At 42.5% G+C, this 15714-nt stretch overlaps 1 protein-coding gene across 1 annotated transcript in view; it reads right to left on the bottom strand.

The window, feature by feature from the left end:
- The window catches only part of ANTXRL (ANTXR like), a 54939-nt gene extending 39233 nt beyond the window's left edge, over window positions 1–15706 (bottom strand). The window contains exons 1-5 of the mRNA XM_057371005.1: window positions 15449–15706; window positions 4338–4409; window positions 4138–4209; window positions 1941–2022; window positions 1806–1839 (exon numbers count right to left, since the gene is read on the bottom strand). Coding sequence (XP_057226988.1) covers window positions 1806–1839; window positions 1941–2022; window positions 4138–4209; window positions 4338–4409; window positions 15449–15609 — 421 coding nt within the window. The 5' untranslated portion in view covers window positions 15610–15706. The remainder of the gene's footprint in view (window positions 1–1805; window positions 1840–1940; window positions 2023–4137; window positions 4210–4337; window positions 4410–15448) is intronic.
- Window positions 15707–15714: the final 8 nt, after the last annotated feature.

Here is a 15714-nt window from a genome sequence, read left to right as displayed (position 1 = left end):
AAAAAAGTCTGCAGTGTGGCAACCCTTTTTGCTGACAAATTCAAACCCGTAAGGCCAAACGCTCAGGCTGATTTGTATGGAGTTGGTGATGGCCCAGATGCAAGGCATGCCATGAGCCAAAACCTGGGCACCTTCACATCACRAGCATCTCTGGAGGGACAGTGCTGCTCTAGCAAGGCCCACACACTGACTCTTCTGCTCTGCGTAAATTAGAGCACCTACCAAGATTACAGCCAGGCCTTTCACGTGGAGAACTGGAAAAATGTGCTCATTCAAGGCCTCCTCTCTTCTCTTCACAAACCTGTCTCTAGATGGACATTGTCCAGAGACCGTGGTGAGAGACACCTCTGCAAAAGGAGCTTTCCTGTCATCCTGCCTTCCCCTCCAGCAGGCTATGGAAGAGCAACCCCACTGAACATGGCAAGAAATGGGYTTCATAGGGAAGTCAGTCCCATGATTCTCAAGCAACAAGAACAGCCAGTGAAATTCACAGGAATTCTGAACACGTGAAAAGATCAGGTTCATTTAAAAAAATCGTGTGATAACATTTCATATTCCATCTGAAGGGAAACGGTTGCAGATTTTTGTGTATGTAATGCAGTACAGAATACAATGSTACCTGGAAAAATGCAACCTGTTAACAAAATTAAAACAAATTAACATGCAAACTATGGTTGAACCAACTRTTCTGAATTCATAGTTATTTATGCAAAGTAACTAGTATACAACTAATACACATTACTTCCAGGCAAGTATTTGTTATTTTTTCAAAACAATCTGTTACAATTTCAAGTGTCTTCCCCCATTCTGTCTGAAATTAAAGACTGATTAGTTCTGACAGGTTTCTTATGCCACGTAGTCCTTCCCATGTCATGTCAGACACAGACATAAATCTTAAAAAAATGGCCTGCAACTTGGGGAAAAAATAGCTTGGATTCCCTTTTCTTTTCTGTCCAGCACCCTTGGAAAAGGCTGAAAAAACCCTGGAGATCTTATTTTGTTTTCTTTTCAACAATTGYTTCTTCCCTGGTAATTTAGCTTCTAAAACCAGATCTCATCTACTTTTTTTCCTTCCTAATTCAATTTACAGAATACTTGATTAGTTCTAGCTATATGTTGTGAGGTAAAATTGTTTTCAGTTGGACACTTCAKGACTCCTGATTTTACTGGCAGAAATGTGCAACACTGTGCAGAGCTGCTACTGCTGATGTAGACTCTACACTCACAGCCTATTTTAATAAAAAGGCACTGACCCGTTTCTCCATCTTCCAAAGAAACCATCACCCACAAAAGAGAACTACCTCACACCAGGGTATGAACTAGGCAAGTCTTGTTAACTAACTAGGTCTTCTTTTGGCACCGACAAATATACTTTCCTCTCAAAATTTAGTGAAACGGGACATTTTAGCAACTCAGAATCTGAACACAAATCACTCATACTGATGTAAAACTCTCTCTCATTCWCACCTACACTAATGAAAACAAGGATGTGAGACCACAAAGCAGACAGGCACTAGTGCATCAGGACAGAAGGGCATAGGAAAACGTGGATATCCCTGTCTCCTGGGTACAAGATGGGCAGCTCTGGCTGCACTGGTTTGGTCTGCATTCTGCAATGGTCAGAACAGGAATCATATTGGTCTCCTCTGATCTCAATAAGCCATGAATCATGCATTTAAAAGTAGAGYTGTAGTCAAAATGGAATGCAGCATTGCATAACACTGCTCCTTCTCCAATACTTCTTTCAGCGGGTTTATTGCAGGTCATAAAAAGAACTGTCTTTTCAGCACAGATATAACACATACCTCCATAGGTCTCATGGTAAATTTGCTCATTTGCCTGCAACGAAGTGTAGAACATGGTTAGCTCTTATGCATACCAGCAGGAAGTAAGCAAAGTTTGTATGTGTAAAACAAGGAAAGYAGGTACTGTATGTGTACCCTTTTAAATCCTTCATGCATGAAYGTGTCTCCTCCAGGCACTTCTTCCTTAAGAATGTCGAGCCCTCGTCTTATGGCTTCCCTTTGGATTGAAGAAAAGCAAACACAAATAAACAACAACAAAAAAAAATCTCAGGAGAACATTTTATTAAAAGGTTTTTGGTTTTTTTTTTTTTTGTTGCGATATTCCTGTACCACAGCTAGATTATGCATCCTATCAATCAATTGCACAGAGTGCATACACATCAGCTGAAACACTGGTGGAACACAGATTTTTTTCAAAAACCACAATTTCTCAGCCAAACACCCATGRGAGCACAAAACCAGACACAAAGTACAGCATTAGGGTAACATATTTTAAAGATGCAATTCTGTCCCTCCTTCCTCCTTCTCATATACTCTGAGTCAGGCTAAGAYTGAATTAAACCAATGCCAGATATTAAACTTTGACAAAGTGCAGAACAAAACACTTTAAAAGCTTATGACCCTGTCACAAAAATGGGACAAATTAAAACTCCCTATTCAATCAGTCATCAGGACAGTTTGGATTAGGATTTTTCCATTTTAAAGACACAGGCCAAAAGATAAGAGAACAGGAGAGGAATGATGAGAATTTCCTATCCTAGACCAGGGACTGTTCAGACTTCCTGGGGCATAGATTACTCCCTGGAAACAGAGGCACTTGCATGTCACRACCCCTCTTGCATAGCTTCATACTCCCCAAACACCTGTTAACCAAGAGGATCATTCAGGGACGTTAATAATTTAACTGATCACCAAAAGACCCTGATCCTTGACAAAGTTTTTATTACATTAATGGAACACAAATAAGGCACAAATATTCAACAGCTAAGACACAGGCAGTTCAAACGTAAGTGCCAGATATCATGGGGCACCCTTTCTTTAAGAGAATAGTGAGAACCTTTCTAAACTCCATTTTGCAACTGGATGTTTTGTATTTTAGGTGACTCAACCACAGTTACTGAGAATACAGGAGGCTATATGGGATGAAGGTAAAAATCAGGAGCTGGGATTGGGGATGTCCTTAGGCCAAAAAGCACATTTTTACTCTTCTGAAGTAAAAAGTGAACTGAAAAGGCACAGAGTGATCCACACAGGGAACGCTCTAATAACATGTTCAACACATTGACAGAGGGTTCCTGTCTACGTTCCACCTTGCAAAAAGCAAATTCACCCAGGGAAATATAAGCAAGTTTGAGCTCTAACACTACAATACAGGATGGAGACCTGAAACAAAACTTAGCGGAGCCAGCAGAAAGGCAAGAGCTCTGCAGGGGGGTTTCCTTTGTATGAGTCCCTGGAGTACAGAATTGAGGAAGTAGTTGCTCTTTCTCCACCAGAATTCCCATTACTAATAGTGTGCCCTGCACTACTGAGGCCCACTCGCACAGACAGCAGCAGCAGCCAAAGGGAAGGCTTTAAGCTGAAGTGGAAGAAAACACTTAGAAACACCCCGATGACAGGGATTTGTATGTGTAAGGCAAATTAAATTTTAAAAATAAGAATTGGGGGGGGGGGGGGGGTTGCTGCGTTGGGGTTTTTTTTCAGTGGTTTGGGGTTGTTTGGGTGTTTTTGTTTGTTTTTTAAAGAAAGAAAATTTGATTGTAAAGTTGGCAACAGGAACTTTGCTCCAGTTTGTTTTTTTTTTTCTTGCAAAGCTTGTCATTTGACTTTGCAAATCACCTCTGGCACAGGTGCTGTTTGCAAGCAGCCCAGGAGAGCGGTACCTCAGCCTGGGGAGGTCCTGCTCCAGCACTGGGGACAACCAGCTGCTGGTGTAAAGGTCGGGGCTTTGAGTCCCTTCCAAGGGCTGGGGAACTCTCATACGCTCTTTTGCTTACCAGTTAAGGGTCTGAGATCTCTTCCACAAAAATTGCCCTTACTGGTGTAGCAAGTTTGTACTTGGATYGTCAACTGGAAATGCAGTTTCTCCCTGAAATACCACAGTAAAGAAGAGACAAGCCCAGGGCTCCCTTTCTTTTATAAAGCCGTAAAGAAAATTGTAATTCAACATCCAAAGGCCTTCTAAGCCCTCCTCCAGCTGGGAATGGAGGAGAGGATTTCAGTGCAACACCAAGGACTAAGAGACATAAATTCTGGATGTGGGGCCACTCACTGGATGTGTGAGAGAAGGGACAGAGGGTATTCCTGGAGGAGAGCTGTGGGAGGTACTTGCCTGTTCTCTGTTAGTTTCATTATCGTAGTGCCTCGTGAAGAAAAAACAATGAAAGACATCCGCAACATTGGACTGAAAGAGAAGAACAAGGCAGATCCATGTTACACATGTTACTTCAGCAGATTTTCATTCACTAAGAAGCACCGAACAAAAAAAAAATATATGCAGGGAATAAAAATATGAACTTAAAAATACTTTACCTTATGAACTTCTCAGCTAGGCTTTCCACAAAGGAGTAAATCTCAGTCCAATGATGTTTGACACTTCCAGACCTGCGTACAAAACATAACGGATTACATTAATGTTTCTCTGCAGTGGAATTCCTTGTTCCTTGTTTGAATTTTAAGTCTGGCTTATTCCAGAGGTGGTTAGGGACACAAATTACATGGAGTTGTGTTGACAGCTGTAATTAGAACCATGAAGACAAAACCCACTGACTCAAAGACAAGTTGTAAGAGATCTGAAATGGTTTACCCTAAAATCTTGAAACAAGTTCAGTAACCCTTCAATTTACTTTTGTTCCTTTTATAGCATAAAATAAAAATATTTTCTTCTAGTTTAATTGATTTTATTTGATTTCATTAAGTTATCTGCCAGCAGATTATTTACCTTCCTAAAGCACAGCTCTGCCCTTGCAGCCACACAGAAAGTCTTGACTGATCTTCTATTCTCCCGGAATGCGTGGGAGAATGTTTCCATGAATTACTGTTTGTTTCGAAAGAGAAAGCTTTTGAAATTATTCTGAAGGGAAACGCAGTACTCTAGGCCAATTTGCTGGACTAATGTCCTGGACAGTCAAACCCTGGCTCTATTATGAATTTCCTGTGAAAACTTAGGCAACTTAGTTACAAGCAGAAGACTTACACATTCATGCTGCCGTTTCCTTTATATAACACTACATTACTGGCACTCCCTGGGTTTTTCTTGCCAAGTCTTATTAGAGACCCCCACAGTCCGATGGAACTGAGACCTCAAACAGAGCCTTGCACGCAGCAACTCTACAGTAAATTACAGATTTCTACCATGTTGATATATGCCATACACTTACAAGACATTAAAAAGGCTATAAAGCATGAAAGTCAATGGTTTTAAAAGCCCTCCCTAGGACTGTGGTGTTTATGAAAGAAGGACCCATTTTCTTTCCTTGCTTGCCAAACTCATCTATCAGGTGTCTTAGGCAGATAAAAAGAAAGAAAGATAAATGAAACTATGGCACATACACAAAATCACAGGGGCTTAGACACAGAACTATTAAAAAAGATTTAAATTTAAAATTTAAATCCTACTATAAAGCAGTAGGATTCCTCTAACTTCTATTAGACATTTCTCTGTGYAAAGAAAAAACAATTACATATTACAATTCTCAGTTCTACTATGGGCTTTCCAAGTGATCCTATGCCAGYCACTCCTGCCCTTGTATGTCAGACACAGAAACCCAGGTGTGCAATGCAGGATGGTGCTGCCTGCCCTGCAGCAGTGCTGGTGGAGTGGAGAAGAGCAAAGATAAAGGGATCTGGACCAAAAGAGTCTCCTGAAGTACATAAGCTAGAATAAATTGGCTTGTGTGACCCGGTGCTTTCATACTGCTCTTCTGGGGAACTGGTGATTCATTCACAGAACAAACTAGTTATAAAAGAATGAAGAAATTTCCAGGCACCATGGGAGGGCAACAAAAGCTAGGGACTGCTCAAACCATGGGTCAGGATGCTCTTCAGTCCCCAATTTATATGTGCTATGCAACCACATGTTTGTCATTTGAGAACAGTACCAATGAAAGGTGCTGGCACTATTGCCAAATTAACCCTATCAACACTTATAGTTCTCCAGGATTTTTATGGAAGTCCCAGGCTAAATTTCTAAACATGATGAAGTCACAGATTTTCCTTGAATCTATCCAAGATGCATCTACACCTCCTAATTTTTTTTTGTTAATTCTTTCCCCTCCCTGAAGCTGACACTTTTATTTCATTCTGAGCTCCCCATCTGACTTAAATTCAACTCCTGAAATTTTCAGTGAAGTCAATTCCCTACACAGAATAGCCATAGCTCCTTACTTGGAAAAGACTGACCTATTGTGGATGAGGTTTCAAATTTCTACTGCCAGCTGCAGAGGCACTGCTGCAATCGAAAAAAGAAAGTAGTGGCGAATTGTCTTTTGAACTGCAACAAACCAACATTCCCAGTACCTTCTTATGACTTAAGTCAGAATGACTTATTTTTTCTCCATACTTTTTTTTTTTTCTCCCTTGGAAAGGGTACAGCCAGCAAGACTGAGAATTGACTGTAATAAATCAATAGGCACCCAYCCCTGAAAAGCGAGGGAGGTCTCTGTCATGGATTGGTCCTCACAGGAAATGYACTGCGCTTTCAGAGTGCCCAGCTCTACATCACTGAGCTACAGCCCTGCAGCATTACTTCAGTACAGCAATGGGTGTCCTTCACCCCTAAGAGGAACTCTGCATCCACATGTTGTTTTCCAGCTGGAAGTGTCAAAAGTGTCCCAGTCTATCAACAGGGAAATGTCAAGGCCAGACAAAAATACTAGCAAGAAAATTTAGTTTCCAAACCCCATAGAGGAAGTACCAGTGAAGTGGTCAGCACTTAATTCTTTTCCCCACCACACTTTTCCAAGCCCAGGTGTCATCTCCCACTGAAAATGGTGCCCAAATGCCACCAGTGCCAGTCATGTCAAACCCAGCATGAACACCAGAGGGAGTGGCCTAGCCTACAGAAGATCCTGATTTCCCCTCTCTCCCACCCAAGCTTCCCTCTAAATATCCCTATTTGTAAAGGACTATTATTTGCCATTTTATATATGTTTTGGAGGGTTCTTGGGTTTGGCCTGACAGTTTCATCTGGTGCCCCAGAGGCCTGACCCCATACCACCAGCAATGGCAGTTTTAATGGCAGATTAAACAAAAACTTAAAACAATAAAATGTTTGCTAAATTATATACTAAGTTGTCAYATGCCATCAAAAATGAGTTCCAATGCTGACAAACAGAACTGTCCTGTGCTATTGAAAATCTGGAGCCCTTTCACTGCCTTTGGAATATTTTCTCTCACATGGCAGGATCACTGTTGCTGTCAGCATAAACTGGATCAGACGAGGAGAATAAATGAAGCACAAAAAGATCAGCACCACACAGAAAAAGCACTGGGGTGCGACACACACTCATYCACCCCCATGCACAACTGGCACAAGCCATGGAGAAGTGACACAGGCAGGGAATCTTATGTATTCTGTTGTGGAGGTTTGTACAGGAGGTCCACAGCACTATGGTCGTCTGCAAAAACAGAAAGCCAGTGTTGCAGCCAGATCTACCTTGCAGGCTCACGCCTCAGAGAATTCCCCTTTCAGCCATCAGCTCCCTGATTCAGCCCCACACATCAATCAAAGGCTGCCACCACGCTGCTGGGCTCTGMCCTTCCTCTCTGCACTTTCCCTGCTGAAGAAGCCCAGCCAGCCTAATGTTCTCTGCAAAGCTGTGGGGATTACAAGCCCAAGACYTCTGTGGATGGTGACCCATAGCTGACAAGAGGTTTCTATGACTTTCCCAATCAAGTGGGATGGTGAGGCTTCAGTCCTCAGAGGGGACATAATTCTCTCGGGGAAGGAAAGTACACAGCAATAAATAGCTGCTGGGGGCAGCTGAAATGCTCCAGAAAGCATCTCAGAGCTTGCTTCTGCTGCTGCTTTCACTGGGATAAACCTAGGGTGGACCAGAGAAGTAGCAGAAWTTCCCTGGGTTTGTACCTATGCAATTACGACCAGAATTCAGCCAAAGTGAAGCTCAAAAAAAACCCACAGGAGCCATTTGCCTTGAGCATGCTCCCTGCTCCATAARCTCTGTTCCCATTACACACGAGACAAAGAGAAAAGTCAGCAAACCACAACACAGGAAAGAATGTCCTCCCAGCCTCATCACGACTGGGCTCGGAGGAGCAGCTGCTGCTGCAGCTCCTGTTGCTGCTGTTTTCCTTAAATTCACATCGCTACCACTTGATGGGAGGGGAAAAGAGGAGGTCACTGAGTATTTCTGGGGGTGGAAGGAAGTGATGTGATTCCAAGGCTTGATTCTGCTCCTGCCGACTTTGGAGTGATTCCTTCTGGTTTAGCAGAGCTCTGTGTCAGCATAAAAACCGTGAGCATGTTAGAATTGAGCCTACCCAATCTGAAGTATTTCACTGATTTTTTTTTGTGAAGACAAAGAGCAAGATAGATTGGAAACTTTCTCTTCTTTCCTAACAGGTTCCCAGCTGCAGTGGAAGCTGGAGCCCAGAGAAATGAAGCAGCACAAACCTGGCATAAGGAGTGCCACTCTCAGCCCACTCAGCTCAGCAGGCAAACAGCAGGAGGGACCACTGTGTCTGTCCCTGGAGCACACGAGATTCACAGCTACTGCTGAATTCACTGTCAGGAGCACATAGGGATCAACCCAGTGCAGTACTTGGCCGCCAGGCAGCTTTGCAGTGAAATTTACAGGCCCAACACTTCCCAAACAGTAAATATTTTTATTACCATATGTACACAGAGAAGGCAGCAGGACCCAGAGCCTTTCATCCCTGCTGAAAGTGACAGAGTGRAACCTCTTGAAAGCACAGAGCTGCCTCTTGTCCTGTTCCACATACACACACACACCCCATGCCCATTTGCCTCCATTACAATTAGCTAAAGGCAACAGCTAATGGTGGCCACTGCTCACAAACTTGACACTGTTTTATCTGGAGGGCTCTTTGTGGTCACAACCACATTGTAGACAGCAGAATTCTTGCACATGGCTAATAATGGCTCTGCAATAAAAGCAAACCCTGGGRCATCTAGTTTGTTGTGGTTTTAGACACGCATGCCCGAGTGTTCATCCACCCCTCTGCTCCCTTCTGAGCCACCAGAGCATTCAAAGTGACAAGAATCCTCCTCTCCCAAACAATGCATCTTGCAAGCATGGAACGGATCTTGACTGGGTGATTCATCCAGGCAAGGAAGGACCAGTTTCCATCATCTGCTCCAGAGGCAATTAGAAGCATGCATAGAGACAGCCATTCTGAGGCAGTCCTTGCTTCAGAGTGCTTGTAACATTAATGGACAAGACAAGGGCTGGAATGGGGAGGGGAAGATGCAGAGAAGTGACTGCAAAATGGGTTTTAATCCTAGGCCAGCATCTGAGCATACGGCCCAAAATACTTCAATCCAAAAGGTTTCATGACCAAACCCATTATTTTCACAGCTAGCTTTTGTCCCATAAAGCTACAAATAAAGTCTGCAGCAATAGTACAGATTTCTCTGAAATCATGCCTCAAATCATTGCTCTTTGATCCTACAGTCATCCAACTCCCAATTCCTGTCCACCTGGTGCTGTACCATAGTTTTGACTAAGTCCCTCCCCAACAAAATGGCACAAAGTGAAATTCAGAAGCCATGCTCATACTGCATTCTTTACTTCCCTGTAAAGCTCCAGAGAAGTTTCGAGCAGCAGCAGGGTACAAAGAGCCACTTTCAGCTTCCTGCTACTCTTCAGCACAACACAGGGAGCACAGCAAGGCATACAGGCCCAGCCATGCTGCAGCACTCTTAACAAGGTGCAAATGATAGCCAGGAGCAGGGGTATACAACTCTTGATCTGTTAATACCTCACAGGAGTCMATTCATTTCTGCATTTGAGATTAGAAGATTCAGTCCTACTATACCTCATACAAATCCAGCGCTACAGTGGATTTGGCCTGAAAGCCAGACAAAAGTAATGAAATGCTCAATCATTGAACACACAAATAAAAATCCTAGGTCAGTGGGAATCTTACGGTTTACTTCCTTGGCTCAAGCCCCAAATAAATCAGATTTAGTTACATGCATAAGTAGACTGCAAATGACAAGCTGCCATGGCTTTTTCTTCCCGTTAACTGTACATGTTTTATGTCAAATAATCATTACCCATTAGCTTTGCCTTGTGTTTCAAAAAGGATTTTTTTCTTGAACTGAAGGAAGGAGAATTGGTTTTTCTGAATATTTCTTTTTTTTTCCTAACAGAAGTCAAAGCTGGCAGAAAAATATCAGACAAAATACAAACAAATAAAACCTGGTTCAAATAACATAGGTATGTCTGAAACAGAGCAAAAATTTGCTTTGAAACATTCCAAGCAATTATACCTGGTTCTTGAGCAAATCACAGCACTGGCTCCAATATAACCACAACAAAGAAAGATGGAAAGGCAAAATACCGAAAGATTATGTTTTGAAAACAATAAAAAAATTTTGCTTACAGGCAGTTGGAGATTATGAGAGGTGTCATATAGATGATGTGGTCAAATTATAAGTGAGGGAAGTCAGATAGCAAAGCAGGAAGACAGACAACCACTTATAAATACACACACAGAAATCAAAGCTGGTACTTTTGCTCAGACAGCAACTCCTCTTAGCTGACCTGCATCAGGTTCTACATCTTACAATGAACTGAAGTCTGGCTGCAGTAGTTAGATACTCTTACTCAGAGGAAATGGAGTTCAGCAGTGGTTTAAATCAGTCAAGACAAACTTTTCAAACGTAATTAAGTTAGGTGGTAGGACATGTTCAGACACCTATTTTTGCCAGCAGTCTGATTTCTAGCCACAACAATCATCCTAATGATCATCCTAATGATCTTTGTCTGGCACTATGTGAAGCAGGAAAAGAAGCAGAGGGCTGCAGTGAGACCTTAAGGCAAAAAAACACTTGTTCTCACTRTTACTTGTGATTTGTGAGTGCTAAATTTATTCAAATAATTGGCAAGGAAATCTTGGGGGGAGAAGCAAATAATGTGTTTACCAAATGCTCTTTGTTKTCTTTAAATATGGCATATTGTGAAAAAAAAATACATGGAGATCAGCAATTCCCTCTAGTCTTAGAATTATAGAAGGTGACCTCAAATAGCAGCTCCTGRAGTGTTTTTGTTCTGAAATGCTTTTGGCTTCCGTGAAGCAAATCAGGAAGGATCAACCTGTTTCTCTCCTGACACTTCCCCTACAAAACTGCCTTTTCAAGGGCAAGCTGAGGAGGGGTACACAGACCAAAAACAAAATCAAGAAGGATATTGGACAGGGTAATTCCCACCTAATCAGAGGCTATACTCTTTCCCATCAGCAATGTTCACCTCCAGAGCAAGGCTTACTAAGTTTAAAGAGAGGCAGAACAGAGTGCAAGTGAGAGACTGGGCACGTTGTACTGRTGTCTTTGTACAAGCTGCTGATGGCACAGGTGCTCTTGCGAGCACAGGAGACGAAGTAAAATTCATGTGAAAGGCAATATTGCTGTGGACCCAAAGAGACAAAGAGGCTCTRTACAGAAGTTCAGGGGGAAGATGGGGAGTGGAGAAAGTATAGTTAGCCAAACTGCCCAACACATCAGATATAATCCAAGAAAAACAGCCAAGAATTTATCAATACATTTCCRCTGGCATTATTTGTGTTGTAGAAAAAGGAAACATTTTCCCATGYCTGTGCAGCACATTTTTCCTTAAAATCCAAACAATTTCTAGCAAACATCCCAAATAGGAAAAATAAGAAAATACTTTTGTCTCAGTCAAAAAATAACCAAGAAATTGCTTCATATTTGGTAAATCACAACACAGATGGCTCYGAAGCTCAAACCTGTCATGTCAAGCATTGCCAGCAGCAGATATGCTAAGTCCTTACTTTAAAAGGATTTCTATTTGCTGCATTTATAAACAATCATAATGATGCTACCAGGCACTGTTATAATTAGGAAACACTAGAGGTCAGTCATCCTTTCTTCTCTGCAAGTGCAATTCAATATGATTACAAACAACAGCTGGATATTAACAGCAAAACAGGATGAAAGGGAGTTATTTACATTCTCAAGCACAAGTATGTCACTACAAGACCTGATGGTCAAGCAATCAARTCCCTAATAGGGCCTGTCCTCCACAGTTTGGGATGGGACTGAAGCAAGTTCTTTGTGCACCACGATAACCTAAGCAAATTCAGCAACAAAACACGTGAGAACTACTCAACAATCCATTATGTCYGGCTTAAGAGCTTTTCACATTATTTAAAGGTAAAAATGAGATCTTTGCTATCACAAGTGACTTGATCTTACTATGTGCCATAGRAGAGATGGGTGTGTCAACTGCAATGTATACTACCTTACCTCATGAAGACTGACTTACAGTTGGAAACAGAAACATTTTTGCTGCTTTATTATGACACGTTGAAGTCTTCCACCATGCCTCCAAACAAGCTCAAGCCTGCATAACTCTAATACAACACACAGACAGCACAAGMCTGCAGACTCTAGGCAGCCACCTCTGCAGCCAGCAAATGTCCTGTTCTCRCAGCTTCAAGAGATTTCCTCAGTTAAGCATCCCCAGAGACAAGGAAGTCCGAATGTGGCTCTGGCATGGTCAAACAATCCTAGGGAGGATGATGGCTAGTCTCCCTCCCACACATGCTGCTTTCCCCCTTTCATCATGCCAGCTTTTTSGGCATCTAAGGCTTAGTGGCACTGCTCTGATCTTGCCTATCCTGTGGAGTTAACATAAGGAACTGCAGACAACTTCAGGCAGAAAAAAAACTGTAAGAAAACAGCAAGTTTCTTTTTCCTAATTGGCAGCATATATAATATACCAATAACTTAACCAGAAGATGATCTTTTCCATCTGATGGTTGTTGCCTGCAAGATTAAATCCCCACAGACTTTGCCTGGAGAACGAAAAGGAAAAAATCATGCCCCAGTAAAGTCATTGTAGCAACACACTGCATGAGGAAAAAGGTTTGCTGTCTTCTTCCAAATTACCTCCTACTTATGTGAGATTGCATTTCTATGGGGAAGCAAAGCAAAGCAGACTTAAAGTCATTTTGGTTCATCCAGGCTGGCTTCAGAGACAGGAGCTGTCATTCAGCTCACTACAGAGTGACAGGACTAAAGCCCAGTGTTTTCACAGAACCAATACTCCAATGCCAGTGTTAGACAGCTAACTAGGACTGAACACATCTAACTCCAGACTGGCAGGACACCAACAAAGAGAGGCAATCCCCAAGTCATATGGGGATACTTTGTGGTGTATATGGCTGGGTTTTCTGCGGTTTCTCCCATTAGAAATTGGAGACAGAATTCTTCACAGATATACATCAGCATGGATCTAGTTCTAAAAAAAAAAAATTGCCCACTGCATTTACAGATTTACCAGCTGCTTCTGACTGGCTTCCTACCTTCTCCCTACCTGAAATACTCTGGCCCTTCTCAAAATTAATGAATTCTCAACACTTTGTAGTTCCTTCCTGATGAACTGTCCCAAGACTCAGAGTCTATCCACTCAGTCAGTCCTCCCTGCCTCCATAAAGCTCCTCGTGTTGTGCCAGATGTCGCAGAATACAGCTGGCATAAATACACACTCAGCCAGCACGGGACCTGTGGCTCCCAAGATCTGGCACTAATACTATCCATATGGATAGTAATGCAATCTCATTGAGAACCAAAGCAGTTTWGCCACTGCATTGTCACAGACTTGGTAGGAGCAGGGATAGAGTCTTAAACCACKCAGTGGCCCAAGTAACTTCTTAACACAGCTTTTCCACAGAGAGGAAGTCTTTGGTATAATTGTCAAAACTCATAAACACTCAGTTTGAAACTGAAGCCAAAGAGAATTTTCCCACTGAAACCCAAATGCCTGACTTTTTACTTAAACCATGCTCAGGTCCAGCTTCCAGTGGACCACTGTAGTGAGTGGACAGCACCTGAAACAAATAAAATACCTGTGGCTTGCTAAAAGAAAACATATTATTTCAGTTCCAGCGTATGGGAGATGAACTTGCTTACATCATCAACTTCCTACTGCTTGAAGATCATTATGTTTGAGCAAATTGCTCTCTCCTCTGTTTTTATTTCCCCAAATACAATACGAATGGTAACAGTACAGCCAATAAAGTGCTCTCTGAAATAAAGATGAAATGTAGCATAGGGACATAGTGCGGTGATTGCATGAGGTACTCAATGACATTGAAACAAGGAAATTGTACTATAGAAGACAGAGAACCCACACTGCTATCACCAACATTCATCGTTACAGGGAATTCAGTGTGGGAACTGGGTATAATGTCAGTACCAGTCACTTCTAGGAAGCCTGGCAGGAATGACTTTGAGAACYGACACTAGTCCCCCACGGAGCTCTTTCTAGACACAAAAGTTACTYCAGGAACAAGTTCTAAGCAAAAGAAAAACAAAACAATGATCACATGGTATACTAGTGCATCTTTTACAAAGGCAGAATGCCTTTGATCTTCAGCTTCTCTATTCCTATAAACAGAATCACTACTTAATGATACTTTTTTTCCTTCTTGAATACAGAAATAAACATCCTGAGTGACAGGGACTTTTTGCCTTGTGCAGGCTGTGCAGAGGGCCTTGTGATCTGATAGGTTCTCCCAAATGGGAAATAGAACAACGCAGACCTTAAAGCTGGCTTGTGAGCAAGAATCACAAAGAAGTCTTCCATCCTTCATAATACCGTGTCACATAGGTAGCCCAGGATGTATCAGATAACACAACCATCACATTGTGGGACACTAACAATTTACTCCTGGAGTTAAGCCCTTGGCTTTAACCCTCTGTCAAGCCAGAGCAGTACACCAGAAGAAAGTGAAATTTCTACCTTCTGAAAAACACCCATGGGTGCACCAGTTTACCACTCACTTTGCTTGTGCTTGCTAAAACGTGCCTACACATGTGAGCTTAATCATAACCCCTGGCCATACCTGAATTCGGTTAACATAGTATTAATGAAAAGTATTTGACAGCCTCTTTTTTTAACTCAAGCACAGGTTTAGACAACTCTAAAGAAGTTGAGCAGGAACAAGTTTTATAAAACCTTATTCTTACAAGCTAATCTGTAAAAAAACAACCACGCCATACAGTCTGGTCATATCTTAGGTAGGTCTGCACGGTCCTGGCACTGCTAAGTCCCCCCCAGGTGACATCTCTGCACACAGAAGTCTTGACACAGAACTCCAGGAGTGCTAGGGGCACTGATCAATATCCYCTCAAATGCAACACTCGCAGCCCCGAGCCCCCACGCTACAACCTGAAAGCAACACGATTTCCTAAATTTGCATATGCAACTAACTCAGCATAAAGCATAGTGTTCCCCTAAATGCTACATTTGGGAAATGTGCAAGTTTTGGGGAGCAAAAATAAGCAATGAGCCCCACACGCCATGACTGGCATCAAGAGAAGTCGTCCAAGCAGACAAGCTGAACAACGTCCCTGCTGCTGCAAGGAGTCACTGAAGGGTGAATAAACGTTTTTAAATGTGACTGTCACTTACTTRTCCAGGACGAAGTAGAGATCAAAGGCACCGTGACAGGAGCGCTGCTCTTCTTGCTCTTCCTTCTCCTCCGGCCGGGCGCAGCAAATTAGGCTCCCCATTGCCAGCAAAAAGCAGCACAAAAATGCCGCTTTCTCCACACTGCTCCAGCAACTCGCCATCTTTTCCCTTTCTCCCCTTCCTTAATTCTTTCTCCTCCCACAGAGTCTCTCTCTCTCTCTCACTCTGCAAATCTTACAGGCGCTTCAAACGCACCGACAGCAGAG

This window comes from Malurus melanocephalus, unplaced genomic scaffold, assembly GCF_030028575.1.
Source record: "Malurus melanocephalus ecotype Western Australia unplaced genomic scaffold, MMel_1.1 scaffold_137, whole genome shotgun sequence".
In the NCBI taxonomy this organism is placed as follows: domain Eukaryota; kingdom Metazoa; phylum Chordata; class Aves; order Passeriformes; family Maluridae; genus Malurus; species Malurus melanocephalus.
Note: the sequence above shows the minus strand (reverse complement) of the source record. Positions and strands in the feature narration are given on the sequence as shown.